Source organism: Penicillium waksmanii (genome assembly GCF_028829765.1).
Source record: "Penicillium waksmanii strain IBT 27052 chromosome Unknown utg000001l:1.0-4852451.0:1.0-4856178.0, whole genome shotgun sequence".
In the NCBI taxonomy this organism is placed as follows: domain Eukaryota; kingdom Fungi; phylum Ascomycota; class Eurotiomycetes; order Eurotiales; family Aspergillaceae; genus Penicillium; species Penicillium waksmanii.
Genome location: NW_026643248.1, coordinates 2382839 through 2404558, shown reverse-complemented (window position 1 = coordinate 2404558; position 21720 = coordinate 2382839). Strand labels below are relative to the sequence as shown.

The following is a 21720-nucleotide window of genomic DNA, read 5'->3' as shown; positions in this document are numbered from 1 at the left end:
GATGTCGCATGCACATGAGTGGTCCAAGTTTAAAACAAGTATTTTATCGAATGGCTTTACTACTTCTTATGTCATACCTTTTTATCTTGACAACTCCTCTACTCAAGTAATTCGGAGTTGTTTGAATGGACTATGAACAGACCGAATCGCTTTGATCTTCCACCTTCCATGCGAGCCTTGGGTTTGTAAATAGTTGACCTCAAAATTCTCTGGGAAACATTGAGCTAATAGAAACGCATGTCTTTATAGAGTACAGTGAAGCTCGAAAGTTCAGCATCGTTGAGAAGAGTCTTCCGACAATTCGCGAGCATGATGTTTTAGTACGCCGCAAGCAAAACGTTCAGCATTCTAGCATCTAACAGCTAGATAGATCAAAGTAAAGGCCTCTGGAATCTGTGGTACGGACCTTCCTATTCACGATGTGAATTTGGAGCCCAGGTAAGTCAATATAAACTTGAAGTTTTCATGGAGAGGCTGCTGACAATAGAGCCCAGTTTCTTCTTGTCCCTGGCCATGAGACTGTCGGTGTGGTAGCAGCATTTGGCAGAAAGGTTCTAAATTTCAATATCGGAGATCGTGTAGTGGCAGATAACTCTGAGTTATGCGGACATTGTCATTACTGCCGTCGAGGCAAGGAGCTTTTCTGCGAGAATTTTATCGCTCATGGCGTTATGGTTGATGGAGGATTTGCGGAGTATGCCTCGTTCCCAGCAAACCGTGTGTTCAAATTCTAAAACCTCTCGGATGTGGATGCGACATTGTTAGAGCCCGCAACCTGTGCGGCCCACGGACTGGATAAGATTGCTCCTCAAATGGGTTCCAGCGTGCTTTTGTTTGGCGCGGGCCCGACGGGACTTATTCTGGCTCAGCTTCTTCGTCAAAATGGCGGGTGTCATACTGTCATTGCTGCGCCAGCTGGGTTGAAGATGGAGCTGGCCAGGTCTCTCAACGCGGCCGATGAATTTATCGAGCTTCCCCGCGATGCACAAGCAGCGGCTACTAAGATGGAGGAACTTCGAACCAAGAACCCGTATGGTTTCGACATCGTCGTTGAAGCTACAGGTAATGCGAAAATTCTGGGAAATGCCATTAACTTTGTGACAAAAGGCGGTAAGTTGGTGGTATACGGAGTTTATGGTGAAGACGATCGTGTTTCTCTACCACCGAACAAGATTTTCAAAGAGGAGATAAATGTGATAGGGTCATTCAGTCAGACCTATAAGTTTCCAGCTGCTATTAACTACCTTGGTCAGTATTTTCCTGTCACTTCAAGACTGGTCTATTAACAAATAATAAATTGAGCAGATGGAAAGCGGGTTAATAGTAGTGGAAAAGTGAACAAGACATTCAAACTGGATGAATGGCAGGGCTTCCTTGACGCAATAAAGAATAAGTTGGTGATTAAAGCCGCACTTGTGTTCGACTAGCCAATAAATACAATCTATTATCGAGGCATACTCTAGAATACATACATTTTTTTTCGCGTTTTAGAGCCAGTCAGTATTGATAGTAGAAACTTTGCAGAAACTAGGTACCATTATTGGTAGCTCCCAGGATCTCTAGTGATGTCCAATGGTTAATTTATTTGAACTACAATGTATTTGGCTTGATAGAAAATTTGAACAGTACGTATTTGATTTATTAATCCTGCTCATTTCTATCCCATTTCTAGTAATATCTTCGCACAAACCTCCAAAGTTCTATTCTCGCGTGGACTCCCTACTAAGAATGTATTCCCGTCGCTCTACACCCCATTCCGGAAGAACAACCGACAAAGGCAAGGGATTCTTCTGCGAACCCTGACAAACATCCGGATCGATAGTTCGAATCTTAGCACCCCGGGGTAAACGCAACTCCTCCTCATTCGGAAGACCTTGTGTTTCCATCTTGTCCATTTCAACTAGAATCTCAGGCGTCGCCTGCCGGCGCAACAATGCCCAGAAATCTTCATCGGATAAATTCCAGAGTGCCTCTTCTTCCACACGGCCCGAGTAAACCAGTTCCCTAATTATCGACCCCGTTCTTTTATACAGATTTGCCTGTGCTCGATTGGACCATACATCTCGGTCTGTGGCTTGGTATGCGCGAGCGAGGACTAGTGCGTGTTTTTGGTTCTCGAGAACAAGGAGGCGGGTAGGAGAGGAAGCGGATGGGAATGCATTGAGAGATTGATATATTTCTTGTACTTGGTCGAGGCAAAGTTTTTCGAAGGCTAGTGCGTCTCGGAGCGCGTAGTCCAGCCGATCAGCGCAGAGGTGTGGTGATGGCATTTCAACGAGGCGGAATAATTCTTCGTCGAGGGGTTTGAGATTTCCAAAGCCGTACTGTGTGAGGATCTGAGGTAATTGGGTGGTTTTTAAGAATCGGGATTTGTGGACTTCGTGGTAGCTTCCTTCTCCGGGTTGGGATAGCGCGTCATCAACGACATGGCTGAGACTGGTGTGACTGATATCGTGGAGCAGGGCGGCAATCTGCTCCTCGACACTGGCTCCAACTGCGCGCACTAGTAGAAATGCACCGACTGAGTGCTCGAAGCGGGTGACTTTGGGGCCGAAGCCGAGGAATGTAGTGACTCCGTGTTGACAGATACCTTTGAGGCGTAATAGCTCGGGGCTTCGGAGTAGATGTATAAGCACAGGTTCGGTGATGCTATGCTCGCCGTATATCTTGTCTCGGATGATGATGTTCGCCTCGGAGACTGTCTCGAGTGTTTGAAAGACACCTGTCTTAACCTGTGACGCCATTGTTGAGAGTTGATGGTGCCAAATCGAGAAAGTCGAGCGCGGGGTAAAAACCCCAATCACGCCCCTTGCGTAGTCATTCGCCAAGGGGGGAACTAGTTGCTTACCAGAGCTACTTCTACGAAAATTAAACCCCAGTTTTGAAAGAAAACATGGCACAAGTTTGTCTGTGGACGGTATCTGTAGTCGCGCAATTTCTGTACATAGCATATTCAAAGCAAAAGGAAGAATCTACATAAAAAAAGTCAAGAAAGAAAGAAGTGAGCATCGACATAGACAGGAAAAGAGAATAAGGAATAAAAGCAGTTCCCAAGAAGTAGCGATCATGAACAAAATGTATAGGACGCCATCGCAAGATGCCAGACCGATTTGCAACTCCGTTCTGATGCGCAGTGCAATAAAAAGTAATGAAGGATGGATGAGCAATAAAAAAAAAGAAGAAAAGTAAACAGAGCCGAGGAAGTGATGCAATGATGATATGGGTGCAGATGAAAAGAAAATAACGGAGCTCGAAGAAAAGGACCGTGGTCAGTCGGAGACGTGAAAATCTAAGTCTAGGCCGGTAGCAATGCAAGGCGAGAAAGGAGACGGATAAAAAGGAAGTGGCGGCGCAAGCCAAGGAAATATAAAATAAGAAGCAGTGATCGAGCAAAGAAGATTCTCATGCTTTAATGATGCATGGTGTTGACCCCGCTGTAGTAGTTGCCTCCCTGCTGAACGTAGTTCTGGCTCTGTTGATAGCTAGGTGGTGTCGGCGGCGCGTGGCTGAGCTGTCCGTACCAAGACTGGCGGCGGGGTTCGCTAGACTGGTTCACTTGTTGAAGGGCATCCCAGGTCTGACTAGCCGCAGGCATATTGTACATACCCCCCCTGGCGGACAGGGGCTTGGGCCTGAGGGTGATAGAGAGACCCCGCGTACTGGGACGCATATTGCTGAGGCGTAAATTGCTGCTGCTGCTGCTGCTGCTGCTGCTGAGGTGGCTGCTGCATCATGTGCTGGTTGCGGTGGGCGATCGCATGCTGAACCATGTGATTTGACAAGCCCTCCTTCATGGCACGCTTCTCGCGCTCACGAGCATCAATCGACGAAACTGAGACCCCCACCGGCAGATGGTTGAGCCTTTTGGTTATTGCTTGACATGTCAAAGAACGAAGAGCCTGTCATGCGTGCAACGTGCTCCTGCTCGCGAGCCGAAAGGTGGTTTGCGACATCACCATAGCCCATCATTGTGCTCGCACCGCGCGAGGAGGGACGGTAGTTGGGGTCCTGGTAAGATGTCATACGCGAGTTGGGCCGAGCTTGTTGGGTCCAATCTCCAGAGACGGGCCGCTGTAGCGGCGGTGTGTTACTGCTAGACCCAGAACGATGGTGGGCATGCAGCGGGGGGGCTAGGTGCTCCTGCAGCTCGCTGGTTGACAAACTGCTCGGGTGTAAGGCCCCCACCGGGAGTTGTAGGCCGGCCAGATGCCATTCCGGGCTGCCATAGGACACTTCGTCGGCGGTGATCTTCCTGGCTGGGAGACCGCTCATGCCCCATTGGATTAGTGGGAACATTAATTCGGTATCGCTCGGCATCTGTCTGGTTGGAAGCTTTTCTCAGAGTGTCGCCAGTGTTGGGTCGTCCGGTCGTAGGCATATAAGTCATTGTTGGCCCGAAATCCACTGTTGGGATATCAAAGTTGGGCTCTGAAGGCTTGTCGGGCGTGTAGTGAGCATCTCCGATGACAAGATCTTGCTTAGTGGGCTGCCCCACGGTCTTCATGACACCCATTCGGGGCTTGGTCGACTTCACTGACTTCTTACTATAAACAGAATCATGGGTACTTGCGTAATCAGGTGAAATGGCGGATGCGTCATCGTACACACTTTCCTCCTGGGTAAAGGTCGGAGAGACTGGCGAGGGAAGGTGAGGTGCAATTCGATTCAATGCATCTTCGTCTAATGTATGACGAAGGTCATCAAAGCTTGGCTCTCCTGGATCCTGAGAAGAGCGTGGCGCACCAAATACTTGCCGCTGCGGGAGGGGCTTGCGCCTTACTGACTTAGCTGCATCAATCTGCGGATTATGCTGAGGTGATGATGTACTGTCAGAGCTAGCTGTCGCCGGTCGTTGCTCCATATGCCGGGGCTGTTCTGCAACCTGGGCCTGACGAACTGGAAGCGCGAGACCAAGGCCTTCATCACTAGAGTAGTGTGCAAGACGAGTGCTTTCAGATTGGAAAGGCGGTTCAGGGAGCGGATGACTGGTGGCCTGGGCTTGCCGTCTGGTGCCAATACTGGAATCCGAGTCTTGGTTACGAAGCGCCGCGGCAACTCCTCCCACAGTTGACATCGCCCCAACGGAGGTCAACTGAGAAAGAGTAGCGTAAGACATTCTGTTGTTCTCTCGGGTCTGCGCGTATGTTGCCTCCGGGCGGTTCGTAGGCATGGATCTTGGGCCATGAGAAAAGTCCGGTGGGGTGGTGACAGGAGATGGTGGCGTGCGTGGCGCACGCTCCGCGAACCGATTCGCGTGCCTTGCCTCCTCAGGATGCCTTTCGCCTTCGAAACCAGTATGCTCCGTAATAGGCCCTGCAAGAGCCTGGGCTCTGTCGCGCTGCACTAGGTCTTGGGCAGACGAGTCGGGGGAACTATCCACCATGGAATCATGACCGGGCCTCCGCTCGGTTTGGAACCCAGTAATATCCGACATTCCACGCGAATGGTATCCCGTGGGCTCACCGATCTTGGAAGGGTTTTGAATGACGGCATCTGTTGAATGGTTGAATTCGGGCTTGGATTCAGGAGATTGAAAGGGGCGGCGAGATGAGTCGGTTGGCGTATCACTAGTCCGAGCGGAAATGCTGGCACGGTAACGAGGGCGGGTGCTATTGACGCTGTTGGTTCTGCTTCTGCCCGTAGACATTCGACTTTGAGTTGCTTCCTTCAGCTGTCTCCTCCACTGGGCTTCATTCCAACTCAAGCTTCCTGGAATTTGCAGGAGATTCACGATATCCAGAACATCCAAATAACCGTACCGACGTTCTTTGGGGAATGCGAACATGATGCTCTTGATATGGTTCGTGTCGGCCACGAGGCGAGTTGGACGTCCATAGAGATTAAATGTGTCAAATGTCGGGAAGAGGAACCGGAGCATCATTTCGAGCCCAGACACCGCGGCATGCAGCTCGGGCATGACAAAGACCATTCCCTCCGCAGTTTGGCGCTCTGCATGTAGAGTCACCAAGCCTTCCATCTTCACCAAAGTGGATTGTTCGATCAGAGCCTTGGATTGGGGGTAAATTGCATACGCCGAGTATACGTGAGTGACTGTCGCTATCGGTGTGACCTTTTTGGTCTTCTTCGTCTCGTAGAAGCTGATGCTGCCGGTTATGGGAATTGAAAGTCGATCGTAGGCGGATTTCTTCATCGCCTTGCGAGCCTTTTGGATCTCCTTTTCGTCGGGTGGGTTGATAACAAACCAGCATCGCCTCCAAGGTGTTCCTGCACCGAATCTGACGCGAGTCCAATCTTCATGGCGAAACTTGGATGGAGCCAGAATACTCTGGATTCCAGGCAGCGTTTTGCCTTTGGCAGCAATGAGAGATCCTGTGTAAGCTTCATAAAGCGAGGTGTGCTCGTACATAGCAAGACGAATAGCGGCGGTCCATTGGGTCATGGAATGGAAAGAGTTGAAATGTAGCAAGTAGCGGTTTTTTCCTGCAGAGGAGAGACTGAGAACGTTTTTCAACGGCTGAACCGCTCCGTTTCGGATGGGCAATGTTTCGATCTATAATCCATAATCAGTACACCGCTAGAGGTATTCAGGACGCCGACGAAAGTGGAATCAATGGTTGTCATAAAGGGTGAATGAGAGACCGTACCATTTTGATCGACGCATCGGCTAAATTAATGAAGGTCGCAGGGACATCGGCACCGTCTGCCGCGTCCAGCGCAGAAGCTTCCCAGAGGGAAAGAACAGTACCGACGAGCTGCGCATAACACTCCATCCACTGGCGATCAAGGGATGGTCGTCCATCTATGCATTTCTTTGGGTTAGTCTTTTCTATATTCGCAACTGGAATCGTGACACGGATCACGTACGGTTATCCTGGTCATTCAACTTAAGGAAGTAGCCTTCTTGATAGACCTTGTTGGTGTGGATATTGAGATAGGTGAAGATCGGCGATAACTCCGGTGGGGTATCCTCTGTTTGGGTCGCGAGTGGCGGGTTGCGGGAGAAGATCATAGATGCTGGTCGCGATCCGATTGCCTCCCCTCTCGGAGTTGAACCATTGACCGGCGACAGTTCGGAGGGAGGGGAGGGTGTGTCTGGCGAGGGAGTCTGCCACCGTGGCGGAGTCTGAGTCGGCGTCACATTGCTAGACGACTTACGATTCTCTTTGCGATTTTCCTTTGCGGAGTCATTGTTTTTAGGGGCACCGAACGTTGATATAAACGAAAGAACTAGGAACGACGCAAGGGAGAGTTAATAAGGTTGATCTCCAACCGACTCCGAAGCACCCGAGAGGAGCGATCAACATACCACGCGAGCGGCCCATGTCGACAGTAGGTGATAGATCACCGGTCCAGTCGGAATCTCGACTTCAACTGAGAAGCTGCAAAAGGGACGAAGAGGGTCCCCGGGAGGAAAGGAAAGAAAGACGGAAGAAGCTAAGAGAAGACCGGGGGTGGGCAAAGGACAGGGTCACAAAAAAGCCACGATAGCGCACGGTCTTCAGTTGGTGTTAAGAGGGAGAAATCGGAGTTTGACTGAAATGGGGATGGTTAGGTGGGATAGGTTAATCCATGAAGCGAGCGACAGGATTTTGGAGAATCGGAAAGGTCCAGTGGTTTCGAGTATCGAGTTCGGAGTTTGGAATTTGGAGTTGGAGTTCGGAGGCGGGCAGGCCAAATAGGGTGTGGATGACGTTGCGTGGCCCAAAAGGTAGCGAATAGTCGGGACTAGTACAATTGCGACACAGCCACGAGGTTCCAAGGGAAAGGAGGTGGTGAAAAAGGGTAGGTGAATTTTCTTATTTTTTTCCCCCCCAGGGAGAGAGAGAGAGAGAGAGAAGGAGAAGGAGAAAGAGGGAACCCTTCAGCCTGGAGAAAGAATAGTGAGCAGAAGCTGGGCATGACACCATCCACAGTGGGCAAGTGGGACAAGGTTGGTTACGCGGAGGGCTATGCTTACTCGGAATGTTGGACAATTAGTACTAGTAGTACGCTCTTTTTTTCTTTCTTTTTCTTTCTTTTCTTTCTACTGAGACATATTGAAATACTTCATTGTACTCTGTATGTACTCTCTACCCTGTATTTATCATTCTTTCTCTCTCAAATTGCCAAAATTGTACTCCCTCTCCGTGCGTCATGCGGATCGGCGGTGGAGTTGCCTCCTGCTTCTCCGTAGAAAATCCAAATTTAGCAGCTCTGGAGTGCATGTCTTAGCCAGTTTTAACTAGATCGCCTCCACACAACTTCATTCTTTGTTTTCAGTTTACTTCTCTCTTTTCTTTAATTCTCTTCTTCCTCTTTCCCCATTCCATACACCATACTGAGCACTATTACTACTACTACTACCGTATTCAACCTTTCGCCACCACTCGGCAGTCGTTTAATCATATGGCTGCTATGCCTGCCTCGCCACCAACGGCAACGCTAAGGACGAACCCAAATCCTTCCGATGCCTTACCCGACTGACTTCGACCCAAACCTGACCTGGCCGCTTTAGTCGCGTAAGCTTCGCCCTAAGGCCATTTCCTCTTTTGCTTCTGCCGGTGACGCGCAACTCCCTGGCGTGGCATCGCCAACTTGTTCCCACCTGAGCACACCCGAGTACACCGCCATCTAACCCGCCATCCTGGTTGGTCCACTTTCAGACGCATGCGATGAACCGACAGATCACTCTACAGTAGCTTACTATGTATTCATGCCCAGGAGGCGAGCTTGTGTATGTATTGCTCTCCTCTACTCCTCCGCTCCGCACAGGGGAATATCGCAGGGCCCAGCGCCACATTGGCGGCATCTCGCCCATATTGCACTTTATTGCACTTAATTACACTCTGGTCCGGGGCCTTGGCAGTCAAGTTCATAGTTCATTGACTAGGCAATCTGGCCTCTTTTGATCTCAGTGTGATTGGCCTGCATTTCATTCATTTCTGGCATTGGAGATCGCTTACAGAGATATCCCCTCCGCCTTCCCGTTTTCTCTTTTCCCTTTTTTGTCCCCTCGTGCACCCTTTCCGCCGAGAAAAAAGTTGTGGCTGAGCTAGTAACTTGGCCACAGTCACGCTCGCAATGTCCATGCGCCAGGTACGCAATACGCAGAGTACTGTACAATCTCTGCTGCAGACTTTTTTTTTGAGTGAGGCGTCCAAATTGGTTCGCAATTCATGGCTAGATGCTCGCCTTTACCCTGAAGGTCTTCAGGTATCAATCAAGTGAGACACGGTCGCACCGTGGGTCGCCTTCTTACTTACGGAGTACATACTTTTGATCCGCGCCAGGGCCCGGACCCTTGTCCATGGGGTGGTCCCTTTTCCCGCGTGTCTCACGTTGAACACTAATAATAAATAGGGCTATACTTTGCAAGCCCTTTACGGCGTACGGCGTTCTAGATCCCGTGCTCCCTCAACGACCACATAGTACATATGACTTCTAGTACATAATAAATCTGGAGAAGTATGCACAGTAGGTGCATGTTTCGTAGATCTGAGGATCTACATGAGACTTCAAGGGTCTCCTCTTCTCTGCATATGAACTGCCGAAACAAGCCTAGAGTAGGAGGCCTAGTGGGTCAAGGTCGCAATCATATAGATGGAGCCGTGTCTGAACCCCTTCTCCTGGAATACAAAGACTGTAGAAATTTCCATTCTGAAATATTCAAATTTACAGCAAGCATAGTTTGAAAATAAAATCGCTCACAATGATCGGTCACCACCCCTGTTCCTTTCTGCAGTAGCCCCTCCCACGGCGAACACCTGGGCAGTAACCCCGCCATCTTCCAAGGCTCTTGGCCATCACAAATCCCAAGAGTCTGCCAAGATCTACGGAGCACATACAAGTATACTTGCCCAACCCCACGTTGGCGTGCTTTGTGGTGAATACGAGAGATAAGACACGAAGAACTTGGAGCAAAATGGTAAAAGAATATTCATGACTTCGTTATTAAAACCTTGACTCCGGCTAAGATACAACACAAAATAGCTCAAATACACAATAGCACTTGACAAATCACGAAAACTGCGTGAAAAGACATAGGAATGAAAATCTCACTGGTCCATCAAATGGTAAGCTAGAACGGGATCAACCAACGCCATGTCGTCATGGCTGGGTATCATAGAATCAACATCTCGACCCGCATCCGCGGGGAAATTGTCTTGCATAAAAAAATCAGATTCGGGGGCTGGGTGCCCTGGATTGGCGACTTGGTTATTCATCGACGTATCGTGGGTAGTATTCGCATCGTGGGAGAGGGGCGTGACGTCGGAATCAAACTCAAGGCCGTAAATGCCAAGCGCGTTGCCGCCGGGGCCATACTGGTCCGCGAGGAGAGCACGCTGCATGAAGAGCCCTTGGATCTCGTCCTCGGAGCAACTATGCTTGGCAGACATGTGTACCCATAGATCATAATCACGGTGGAATCGATTCTCGCACGAATCGTAAAAGCAGGTGATATGTCGCCCCGTTTCTTGCGCATATCCATGGCCTGTGAGAGCGGCCAATGTGGAAATCCCATGGGGCTGTGGCTTCTGATTGCTCAACCCAAGGCGTTGGCGTCGCTCGGCCTTGGCATTTGGATATCCAAGATGGGCAGTGCGGACATGTTCTTCCAGAGCAAGCTTGCTGCCATATCGCTTTCCGCAACCAACGCCATCCCAGCCCGCAACCTTTTTGGAAGTAGAAAGATCAACCTCACCACAGCCGAATCGCTTTTCTCCTTGATGAACAGTGCGAATGTGCACAGTCAGGTTTCCCTTCTTGGTGAAGCTGCGGTCACAGTCTTTCTCTGTGCAAAAGAAGACCTTTCTCTCATCTAGACTGACATCACCGTGTGCTACTTCCAAGTGGCGCCGCAGTTCTCGCGACGTCGAACAAACAATCGGACATTTGGGGCATTTTGGCGGGTGAACTGTTCGGATATGCTCTTGCAAAGTAGCGTATGTAGGAAAAGTAACGGCCTGCTCAACGGAATTCTCGAGATCGCCGTTGGCTATCATCTCCTCTTGGTTCTGAGAGCATTCAGCGCAGCTGAACCGCTTCTCGGTGTGAACCCTACTCTCGTGGGCTCGCAGGTGACCAGCCGTATCAAAGGCCATTTGGCATTTATGCCCAGTCTTCGGATCTACATGAGCGCAGGGAAACGGCTTCTGGTTCAAATGAACGCACGTGATGTGTTTCTGCAAAGTCGAGTGTTTTCGGAAGGTCTCTTCGCATGGTGGATATTCGGTGCAGCGATATTTGTCTCGTCCGTCATGCGCAGCAATGTGGCGGCGAAGCCGCGAGCCCGTAACAAAACTCTTTCCACATCCAGGGCGGTCGCAAATATAGTCTCGAACTCCAGAATGAGCACTCTTGACATGATGACTGAGATGCGAGGCACGTAAGAAGGTCTTGTCGCAGCCATCAGCGGTACATTGAAATAGACGCTCGTTATTGTGTGAACGGATATGCTCCTGGAGTCGTGCCGGGCGATTGAATGCCTTGGTACATCCCTCGAATGGACAGTAGTGGGTTTTTAATTCGGAAGGATAACGACTGGAGGTGGTAGAAAATGGTGTCGCCGGGGTTTCGTTCAAATCATCACTGATCAGACTTGGGGTCCCTGGTGCTGAGTATTCGGCATCTGAATGGACTTCTTCGTAGATCGAGTCTGTTTAAATTATCAGCAGTGTCCCATCTCTTAGAGGTCTCCAATCTCGAACTTGCGCTCGAGCTATCGATTACCTCCGGATCGGTGGCTTACCCTCAATGTCCAGAGCTGCTTGCTGCTGTCGTTTGTATGGCAGCGAATCTCCTTCTAAGGAGGCCTTTCGCTTCAAGGCCATGATTCAATGTCCCATGGGGACCACAGAAAATGTAGCAGTGGGCGTTCGAGAGAGAAAAAAAAGTTACAACCACTGATGAAATAAATCTATTTTGCCGGGGCGCAAAAGGCGGTGGGGCCGAAGGCGGACTAGCGTCAATTTTGGGTGGGAGGAAGATTTTCCGCTGCGGCCAGGCTTTTTGTGTTTCGCGATTCTTCGTCACTTCAGTTCCGCGCTTTGGGTTTCTCTCTCCCTGATCCCTCGGACAACATTTTTTGATATTCATCATGTCTGACTACGGCGGTGACGACCACGAGGAAAAGTAAGAATATCCCCTTGTGATGACATGCGACCCTGGCGCAAAGATCTGCTGGAGGAACCGAACCTAGCTCTAGAGCTCTGCACCAAAAAAAGACGAATCGCCCTGCTAACTTGTGACTTTTCCCCCCAGCTTCGACTACGAGCCTGTTGAGGAGGTTTTCGAAGAAAATGAGCCCGGTGACTTGGTCGATCAAGATGACTACGAAGGACACGACGGAGAACTCCCTGAGGAGCACGGCATCAACGGCGAGAATGTCGTTGTATCAGGCGACCCCAATTCCGGTTACTCAGGCAAGGTCATGGAACAGACGCGCGAGATGAAGATCCCCAATGACCAGCGCACTACCACCCCGTACTTGACCAAGTACGAGCGTGCGCGTGTTCTCGGCACCCGAGCTCTGCAGATCAGGTGCGTTCACTCTCGATCCTGATGCGATGCGAATTCTGGAATGGGGAAACTGGGACATAGGGAAATAGGGAAATATGCCATCTTTCGGAGCAAAAACGACTGACATTTTTTCTCGCCTTCAGTATGAACGCTCCCGTCCTCGTTGACCTCGAGGGTGAAACCGACCCTCTTCAGATCGCGATGAAGGAATTGAACCAGAAGAAGATTCCTCTCATCATTCGACGGTATCTACCGGATGGAAAGTAAGATTATGGTTTGCTTGCAACTATGTACAATTGATCTAACCGTCGCATCGTATAGGTATGAGGACTGGACTTGCGAGGAGCTTCTTTAATTGGCACATCGGCCCTCCTTTGCTTTGAACTGGGGTATCTTTCTCTGGGTGGATTCAGCATAGCGTTCGGAGTTTGGGAGTCTAGAAACCGTGGCTCAGGAAAGAAAAATAAGGGCAATGACCTTGAACCATGGCAACGAACTGTACATGAATTTAGAAAGACCAAAAAAATACTAATAACGGTTTCTACAGTAGCTATTTCCACTGTAGTTGAAGATATTTTGTAACAAAATATAATTAAGACGTCGGAATTGAGCATTGCCTGTCACTCGAAACAAAAAAAGTAAATGCAGCTTGCAGGCGCATACCTGCATATGCATGTATTCAAGTTCTTCCGGCTCCAGCGGTACTCTCAGTACTACATTCAAGTCACGTAAGTACTACTAAGTAGTAATTTCGCAGTCGCTGCTTCCTATCAGCTACTGTGATTAGTCTTTAGTTTATACTAGTGCCTCTCAATCTGTTTTATCTTCAAGGGCGTTTAGTCACTTGGCACCTGCTAATGGTAGTTCTCTCCCAAGTTTCGCCTGGTCTATACATCGCCGCGTTGTTGTCGTAGAATCAATTTCCAAGCTGCAAGAACAGTCTGTTTGAACACTTATACGTAGTACCTGCTTGCACTGACAGTCCTCTTGCTTTGCTGGAAGATCAAATTTGAATTTTCTCAACTTGATATACTTCCATACTCCGGCGGCATAAATTATCAGATACTATCATTCAACGACCCTGAACTCATCTAGTAAGAGGGTCAAGTAATAGTATGTTTCCATCCGATATCGTAGAGGTATACCAGCCTGAGCTGTGCACTTTCTCACCCATGAATTTTCCTAGATTGCCTTTTTAGTGCTATACAGCAAAGTTTCAAGCTCGCTACCTAGGTATGGTTTATTAAGATTGCTATATGACGAATCTTAGATTAGATTGATTAGAATGATACTAGTACCCTTACCTTGTATCAGAATTCAAATCGATTCGAAGGGTACTACCAAAGGTGCCCAGGTGATTCCTTCGGGGAGAAACCTTCAGAGCCCGAAGTCCCACTTTTATTTCCGATTCGCCCTCTAATTTCCATGTGTGTAGAGCATAACCTGCAGGTACTTAAGTGAAAACCACCGACAACTGCAACTGGTCACACTGGACCTTTTGGCCCCTCACACCTGGGTAACCGGCACGGCTCTAGGCGATCTTCATTGGTCTATTTGCTGGATATCCCCCCCAGTCTCCGATCAAGGCGTCCTAGCGTATCTTTACCGACAGAACTAGGTAGATTTCTACCCCATGGTCCCCATGGTCCAGGCAAGTGGATGCCTGTGGAACTCAAGAGGCGTTCCACTGGCGCTGCCTTTCGGCTTCGTCCGCCCTCGCGCTTGCTTAACTGCCCCGCTTGCCGTTGGTGTTGGTTTCTAATCATCCGCGAGACTTTTTCCCCTTCTCGCACTCTCTCTTTTTCGTTTCTTTCATTTAGCATTTATTTTGGTGACTCAAACCTAGGAGATTTCACTATCCCAGCACCCGATTGTCGCCTTTTTCGCTTTACTATCTGCACGGGGACTTTGCTTTCGAGCTCCCCTCCAGTATCTATTTGTTCGAAACGAGCGTCCAAGTCACAAAGGATGGGTCCGACTAATTCGGAAGTAGAGCAGACGGCCAACACCCATACTGTCACCAAAGATGAGGAAAGTGTTATTGCAAACACCACGAATCTGCCCCCAGACAAAGACCCCGAGGTGACCTTCGACACAGGCTTCCAATCATGGCTTCAAGTTTTAGGTTCTTTCTTCCTCTTCTTCAATTCATGGTACATAACTCCATCAAAAAAGAAATCCAGATTAGATGACAAAAATGCAAATGAGCTGACTTGTTCTTGATAGGGGTGTTATCAATACATGGGGTGCATATCAGACATACTATGAACAGGATCTGTTGAGTGGCACTTCCTCATCGACCATAGCATGGATTGGATCTCTCCAGTCTTTCCTCCTGATGATGATCGGTGTCGTAACCGGCCCTCTATTTGATGCGGGATATTTCCGTGGTCTCATTGGGTTTGCAGCTTTTATGTTGCCCTTTGGTTTGATGATGACCAGTATTTCCACCGCGTACTGGCATCTTATTCTCGCGCAAGGTGTCTGCGTTGGCCTTGCGGCTGGCTGTCTTTTTGTACCATCGGTCGCCATTTTACCGCAATACTTCCAGCGCAAGAGAGGCCTTGCCAATGGTCTTGCTGCCAGTGGGAGCAGTATCGGCGGCGTGATTTACCCCATTATGTTCCACAAGCTCCAGCAGGAAGTCGGCTTTGCCTGGGCTACTAGGGCTATCGGCTTCATCTGCTTCGGTACCATCATCCTCTCCCTTTCGATTATGCGTGTACGTTTCAAGCCCAAGGACAAGCGCAAGCTCTACCAATTCTCGGCTTTCAAGGAGCTTGGCTTCTGTCTTTTTACTGTGGCCATGTTCCTCGGATTCTTGGGGTTCTATAACTTCCTCTTCTACGTGCAATCCTACGCCATTGAGACCGGTATCGTCGATAGTAACCTGGGCTTCTACCTCATCTCGATGCTGAATGCTGCCTCCACCTTCGGCCGTATCGGCCCCAACTTCCTGGCTGACCACGTTGGTCCGCTCAACATGCTCACACCTGCTGTGACAATCACATCAATTCTGGCATTTGTATGGATTGGTGTCCATACCGTCCCGGGAATTATCATCTTGGCCGTCTTTTATGGCTTCTTCTCAGGGGGGATTCGTTTCTCTCCCGCCCGTGGTCATGGCCAGCATGACCCCCGATGTGCGCGACCTGGGAACACGCCTTGGAATGATGTTTGCCATCGTCTCTTTCGGACTATTGATCGGGACTCCTATCGGTGGTGCTATCCTGAGCGATACTAATAAATATTTGGGAGTGCAACTATTTACCGCTTGCTGCCTCGTCGCCTCAGCGGTACTCATGGCCGCCTTGAGATTCGTGCGCTCGGGTCCCCACCTCAAGGTAAAAGCCTGAGACTTAGATGGCTTATGATCTTGATTCACAAAAAAAAAGTTGGAATTTATTCAACGCGATGGTCATGTTCGGGAAGACATGACATCGGATCCTTTTAGCGGGTACGCCAGCAATCACAGCGTTGCATAGTCTCATTCAAGAGACGGTCTATTTGAAACTGAGAATCCGAATAGTCCCCATAGATGCATCAGTGCCTGAGATACTTGCGAGACTGAACCTGTCCGGTGCTTCAGCTCGGTGGGGCCTTCTGGGCATTTAGCTTATCTACCAAGTAGCGCAGCTGGATCGAACCGTCTTTTCCCGGCGTAGCTAAGGCACTAGCATCTAATAAATAATCATATCTGTCATGTCTTTATCTTTGGGTATGTAACTGTATCCTGTACTAGTACTATGTAATCCCGAAACACCTCAGGCTGCTAGATACAGTCCTATGCAATATAATAAAGGTCCTCTAAATGTATACCTCAAGATTCAACCTTGTCTTTCGTTTAGATCTGAAATATACTCAACCCTACGAGACATCCTCAGGGCTCACTAAAAAGTCTTCACCCTTGTCCCGCACATGCTCCAACTTCTTATCTCGACTGCAAGGTTTCCGCATGTCGAATGCGTCTTCTCCCGATTCGGACATCCCCGTTGGATCATCGCTGTAATAATTGACCACTCGCCGGAATACGGAATATCTAGAAGTCCGCATTAGCCTTGACATCAACCGATCAAAAGCCCTCGAGGCCAAGTCTGTAACTTGATGCTTTTGTTCTGGAGAGCAACTCACCCCATTCCTTTGTACATATCTATCGCAACTTTGTTACCCGCCCGAACATACAGATCAACAAACCAGGAGTCGTTGATATCGGAACCATGCTCCAGCTGCTCTGTCAAACGGCTGGCGAAACCCAATCGGCGCCAGTCAGGTGCGACGGTCAAGACTGTGATGTGTCCGTGCCATGGGGTGTAGTGCTCGGAGGCGCGCATTGAGGGGTGTTGTTCCTCAAGCTTTCCCATAACTGTCAAGTGATTAGATTCCAATACCAGCGCATTTTGGACAGTAAGGGAAGCATACTGTATCCCACCACGCCAGCTTCGCGATCCTTAATCACGCTGAAGAGCGATGGCCATCGGGTGAGGTAGTTCAGGTAGAACCCCAAATCATAGTTCTCTGTTAATGGATCTAGATTTGTCCGGTTCATAGACAGCAAGTCCAGCGGGGACATGCGCGTTATAGAACTCATCGTGGGCTGCTTTGAGGCTTGAGGGCTTGAAGAATGTGGGGTTGACCGGCCGTTGATGTCTTTTTCTGCCGAGTGCCCGCAGGGCGGTGGCGGTGTTGAAACATCGTTATGCTTGAATGTACAACTTGCTTTCAGTGACACTTTCTGCGGGTGTGTCTCCTATGAATTCTTGGAGCTCACTGGTCCTTCGAATTCTTCAGCCTGCCATACTTGTCTGCCGCGTGTGCAATGCAACGGTAGACGTTGAGACTTCATCGAAACCAACACGCCTTAACGCAGTCCACAATTGTCTATCTCCTACACCCCAGCACTAAGTGTTGATGGTTTCTTGCTCTCCTTTCTTTGTTTGATTTTTTTTTTTCTCTTCCTCGTTCGCTATCTTTCGAGTTCTACTCCCGATATCCTTCTTTGTATTCAGAGGGCTCACCGAATCCCACGCCTCTCGTCGCAATGCCCCTCCCTCCGTCTCCCCTGAAACTCGCTCACCGCAACCCCTCAATGATAGACGAATCGCCAATTTCACCAGGAACAGGAGTCAATGGATTTTCTCCCCAGAGTCCTCTTGAACCTCAAACGCCGCGGCTTTCTGCACCACCATCTCCGGTCACTCCGCGCCAAAACCTTCATACTATGGCTGGGTCTCAACGTGAATCGGTCGACTTCTCCGCTGATGCAGGGGGTGGCGGCCTAGGGAATCTTGCCGATGAATTGGCAGATGCCTGGGAACAAGAGGACGAGGGCTATGGCTATGCATCAGGGCAGGAGACAGGTGCCGCAGAGTCCCAACCAATGGATCACAGTGACGGCGAGGATGCATACATGCAATCTGTACGCGATATGCGCACTCAGTCACCATCGGCCGATTCGCCTGCGTCCAGGAACAGGCTCCGGCCCAATCAAGTTCGACACCGTCGGGCGGAATCTCATTACGATGGTTCCGACTATGGGAACGACTCGGACCTTGAAGAAGCGGCCGATATTTCCCCCGCATTAGAAAGCCAAATGGCAGATATCGAAAGCCTCGCTCGGAGGGGTATCGAGAATAATGGCAGTGAGAGTGATCATGTTATTCAGCGGACAATTCAGGAGCTGCGAGACCTGGGTGGACAGAGCGGGATTGAAAACAGCGCCATGCGGTACGTTGTCACTAGTTACATTCTCCCACCCACGATTCTAACCCATCTCTTGATATAGTCTCATCACCGCTCACACATCTATAACTTCGCATCTCACACATCAAACCCGCACATTACAATCCCTCATCCATCCGCTCCTCTTTTCCCCTTTCCCGCTCCTATCCGAGGACGCTATCGACTCTCTCATGCCCCTCATCGATGAAGGCCTGTTGCCGAACCTCCCATACCCACTCCCCGAACAATCACAGTCCCGTCGAGACTCTCGGCCATCGACTCCTCTAACAACTTCCTCCGTCAACCCACTTGTCTCCTTGCAAGCTCTGATCTCCCAAACTTCTGATATCACCCACTCTCTCCGTGGTTTGAGTGACACACTATATGAATCTCGTCAATTAACTGCCACCGCGTCCCGGCGACTGCGGTCTGCTCGAGAGCTCGTAGCCGAGCTGCGACGCGAGGAAGAAAGCCGTGAAGAAGGTTCGCGGTGGATCGAAGTTGGCGAGTGGGATCGCCGGTTGAGGGACCGTGAGGCCAGTCAAGAGTGCAGAGATGTCGTCAGCGGCTTTGAGGCCGTATGTGGCGAATGGCGTGAGAAGCTTTTTGGAGCTGGTGCCGAAGTGGCAGCAGCTTAAAGATCTAATGACGCTCCCTTTTTTCCCCAATTTGCCCCCTTTTTATTTAACTAGATTGTTATGAGCTTTTCTTTTCATCCATGGGTTTTGTCCATAACCCCCCCCTCCCCCAGCCCTGCCCCGTTGTCAGATATCCACCTGTTGTCTCTTCTCTTCTCTTCTCTTATGTGATTTTGCCCCCAAACTGATCGATCTCATCCTGGTGGTTTTGTTAATATTTCCAATGCTGGAACTTAGATATGTGCATATAGCCTCAAACATGATACCACTCAATTGATACTTCAATACTGCAACCTTGTATTCCAGAATAATTTGTTCTCCATGAAGGTTTTTGTCTACCATGAACCCCCCCCCCCACGCCCGTTCCTGTTTCTGTAGCCCAACAAGTGCGGGGGAGGCGGGAAGCAACATGGGGGTGGACTGCATGAGGACATCCCACTCGGCGGTATTCCGAGATAATTGACGGGCGAAGTCAATATCCGAGGTCAATGCCGGAATAACAGGTATCAGAACCCCGGGAATCCAGGGATTAGCGCTCACCAAGCTCGGAGGATTGGCCTACTATGACTATGGTGGAGTTCGTCAAAATCCCCGCACGGCAGTCTCCCGCAAAATGCAAATGACGCTGGGATGGGGAAAGCCCCTCGACCAATTACGGGTCGAGCCATACTGTACGATCCAGGTATATAAATGTAGGATTTAGCCCTGCTTTTCGATCGGCATTCATCTTTGAACCTGGGACTCTTTTTATCCGCCATGCCTTCAATATCTAGTTGGTTGTTGCTGGGAGGGTGTCTCTTTGCTGGCCCAGCCCTGTCGGCATCAGGCAACATTCCTGCCCAAGCCCAACTCATTGACCAGCGTAAATTCAATGTCTTGAATAATACCCGTCCACCTGCTGAGTTCAATGATACGAATGTGAGTTTTATTCTAGCAGGACTTCGAATGTCCCATTGTAACCATTGCTAACTTTATTCCTGGGGTAAAAGATATTTGTACCTCCGGGCATGACCGAGAAGAGCCTTACAGGTCAACCTTTTCATGTTTACGATGAAGAATTCTTGAAGATCATCGGTAACAATCCGACTTTGACCCGTATTGCTTATTCTGAAGTGGACCCTCTGTTCCACGAAGCAGTCGTGTGGTATGTGACATTGAACCCATGCTAGAGTTAACGAACGCTCTTGTTAATGGAATATGACGTAAAAGGTCGAAGGGGACAGATGAGGTCTTTTTCGCACAAAATGCGGGTCCTCCCGAGGCTGGCACAGGTCTCAAAAAGTCTTCCATTGTTGAAAAGATATCACTAGCTGAAGCTGCTGCTGTGGCCAACAAAACGGATGCCGTGGGCCTGGTGACTGTTCATAATGTCACCTCCCCTGAGTCGCCCAAGGTTATCAATCCAAATGGTGAGTCCATATTCTTTTGATAAACTCGCAGGTTTGGCGGTCATGAAGAAGATTGGCTAACGTATGAAACCAAATCCAGGCGGTAATAACTATCGTGGGAAGTTGATCTTCGCAGGCGAGGGCCAGGGCAACGACACGGCTCCTGCTTTGTATGTCATGAACCCGAAGGAACCATATGACACTGAAAGTATGTATCCCATGAGCCTTAATCCTAGCGCCCAGATCCTAGAAATTGAAGCTAGTCTTCATACATGCTCATTGCATTGAGACTTCTGTCGGAGGTGAACTCGCTGACACAAACTGCAGTCCTTCTGAACAACTTCTTCGGTCGACAGTTCAACTCGCTAAATGATGTGGCCATTCACCCAAATAACAAGGAGATCTACTTCACCGATGTTCCGTACGGCTATTATCAAGACTTCCGCCCTTCCCCTGGTCTCCAAAACCAGGTTTACCGATTCAACCCAGACACAGGCGCCGTCAGAATCGCTGCCGATGGCTTTACGCATCCAAATGGTAGGAATTATGCCAATTCAAGCCCTGACGCCTTTTTTTTACAATATTCTAACATCTCAAAAGGGTTTACATTCTCTCCGGACGGAAAACACGCATATGTCACAGATACAGGAGTTGGTTATTCTTTCTACGGCAACAATCTAACAGAGCCATCTTCAATGTATGTCCCTTTTCCATATATTATTTTTGAGACGTCAGTGTCTAATCGAGAGAACCTGCAGTTATCGATTTGATGTCACTGATGATGGCACGCTCGAGAACCGCAAGACTTTCGCCTTCGCCAGCCCTGGTCTTCCGGATGGTAAGCATTGCCAGCCCCCGTATTCTTGATAGTTCCTTCTTTTCTAACCACAAATTTTTCTGATTTCATAGGTGTTCATTGCGATTCTTGGGGTAATGTCTACGCTGGGTGTGGCGATGGAATCCAGGTTTGGAACCCATCTGGCAAGCTGATTGGCAAGATCTTCGTTGGAACTACTTCGGCAAACTTCAATTTCGCCGGGGAGGGAAGAATGGTGATCTGCGCAGAGAACTCGTTGTATTATGCGACTCTAGCAGCAGCTGGGAATTATGTGGAGAGTGAAATGTAGATATCAAAAAAACCTTGGAAGGAATAGTGTAATATCGTCGGATGAAGAACTTCAATTAAATACAAGCACATGTACACTGGTAGTGGGTGGTGGAATAAGTCTGTAGCTATTCATCTTTCTAGGACATCATAATAGTACCCGAATAAGTTGTCATCTTGACTGCTTTTTAAACCCCTTCAATGTTATCAGCAGTCAGAATGATTGGTGTATTTTGAGGTTCTCAGAGTAGAGTTACAAACTAGTACCAGCGGTGGTCACAATGTGTATCATTGAGCACAATTCTTTTACATGCGGTTGATCGCAATTGAGGTACCATATCGCCTTGGGCGAAGGTACTACGAGAGCACTATAAGAATGAAGTTCGGTCCAACTTGAAATGAGTCTAGAAAG

General features: G+C 49.2%; 9 protein-coding genes across 9 annotated transcripts; 5 read left to right on the top strand and 4 right to left on the bottom strand.

The window, feature by feature from the left end:
• Positions 1-168: 168 nt before the first annotated feature.
• Positions 169-1427, top strand: N7481_000867 (zinc-dependent alcohol dehydrogenase family protein; the record flags this gene model as incomplete). Its single annotated transcript, XM_057260086.1, has 6 exons — positions 169-181; positions 250-320; positions 371-438; positions 488-717; positions 766-1248; positions 1306-1427. 6 exons carry the CDS (start codon positions 169-171, stop codon positions 1425-1427), a joined length of 987 nt encoding a protein of 328 aa, XP_057127918.1.
• A 273-nt stretch (positions 1428-1700) lies between these two features.
• N7481_000866 (uncharacterized protein) lies at positions 1701-2744 on the bottom strand (the record flags this gene model as incomplete). Its single annotated transcript, XM_057260085.1, has 1 exon — positions 1701-2744. One exon carries the CDS (start codon positions 2742-2744, stop codon positions 1701-1703), a length of 1044 nt encoding a protein of 347 aa, XP_057127917.1.
• A 665-nt stretch (positions 2745-3409) lies between these two features.
• N7481_000865 (uncharacterized protein) lies at positions 3410-7283 on the bottom strand (the record flags this gene model as incomplete). Its single annotated transcript, XM_057260084.1, has 7 exons — positions 3410-3542; positions 3607-3874; positions 3981-4093; positions 4164-6511; positions 6606-6760; positions 6826-7188; positions 7268-7283. 7 exons carry the CDS (start codon positions 7281-7283, stop codon positions 3410-3412), a joined length of 3396 nt encoding a protein of 1131 aa, XP_057127916.1.
• Positions 7284-9995: 2712 nt separating this feature from the next.
• Positions 9996-11771, bottom strand: N7481_000864 (uncharacterized protein; the record flags this gene model as incomplete). The annotated part of the gene is made up of 2 exons (XM_057260083.1): positions 9996-11596; positions 11690-11771. 2 exons carry the CDS (start codon positions 11769-11771, stop codon positions 9996-9998), a joined length of 1683 nt encoding a protein of 560 aa, XP_057127915.1.
• Positions 11772-12037: 266 nt separating this feature from the next.
• Positions 12038-12814, top strand: N7481_000863 (DNA-directed RNA polymerase core subunit RPO26; the record flags this gene model as incomplete). The annotated part of the gene is made up of 4 exons (XM_057260082.1): positions 12038-12072; positions 12202-12480; positions 12603-12722; positions 12781-12814. The coding sequence occupies 4 exons, from the start codon at positions 12038-12040 to the stop codon at positions 12812-12814; spliced, it is 468 nt and encodes a 155-aa protein (XP_057127914.1).
• A 1613-nt stretch (positions 12815-14427) lies between these two features.
• N7481_000862 (MCT family MFS transporter) lies at positions 14428-15815 on the top strand (the record flags this gene model as incomplete). The annotated part of the gene is made up of 3 exons (XM_057260081.1): positions 14428-14612; positions 14686-15529; positions 15552-15815. 3 exons carry the CDS (start codon positions 14428-14430, stop codon positions 15813-15815), a joined length of 1293 nt encoding a protein of 430 aa, XP_057127913.1.
• Positions 15816-16326: 511 nt separating this feature from the next.
• On the bottom strand, positions 16327-17047 carry N7481_000861 (peptide alpha-N-acetyltransferase complex B subunit NAT3; the record flags this gene model as incomplete). Its single annotated transcript, XM_057260080.1, has 3 exons — positions 16327-16498; positions 16591-16822; positions 16879-17047. 3 exons carry the CDS (start codon positions 17045-17047, stop codon positions 16327-16329), a joined length of 573 nt encoding a protein of 190 aa, XP_057127912.1.
• Positions 17048-17497: 450 nt separating this feature from the next.
• On the top strand, positions 17498-18815 carry N7481_000860 (uncharacterized protein; the record flags this gene model as incomplete). Its single annotated transcript, XM_057260079.1, has 2 exons — positions 17498-18183; positions 18242-18815. 2 exons carry the CDS (start codon positions 17498-17500, stop codon positions 18813-18815), a joined length of 1260 nt encoding a protein of 419 aa, XP_057127911.1.
• Positions 18816-19571: 756 nt separating this feature from the next.
• On the top strand, positions 19572-21330 carry N7481_000859 (SMP-30/gluconolactonase/LRE family protein; the record flags this gene model as incomplete). Its single annotated transcript, XM_057260078.1, has 8 exons — positions 19572-19733; positions 19805-19959; positions 20025-20224; positions 20304-20411; positions 20531-20740; positions 20804-20900; positions 20962-21041; positions 21113-21330. 8 exons carry the CDS (start codon positions 19572-19574, stop codon positions 21328-21330), a joined length of 1230 nt encoding a protein of 409 aa, XP_057127910.1.
• Positions 21331-21720: the final 390 nt, after the last annotated feature.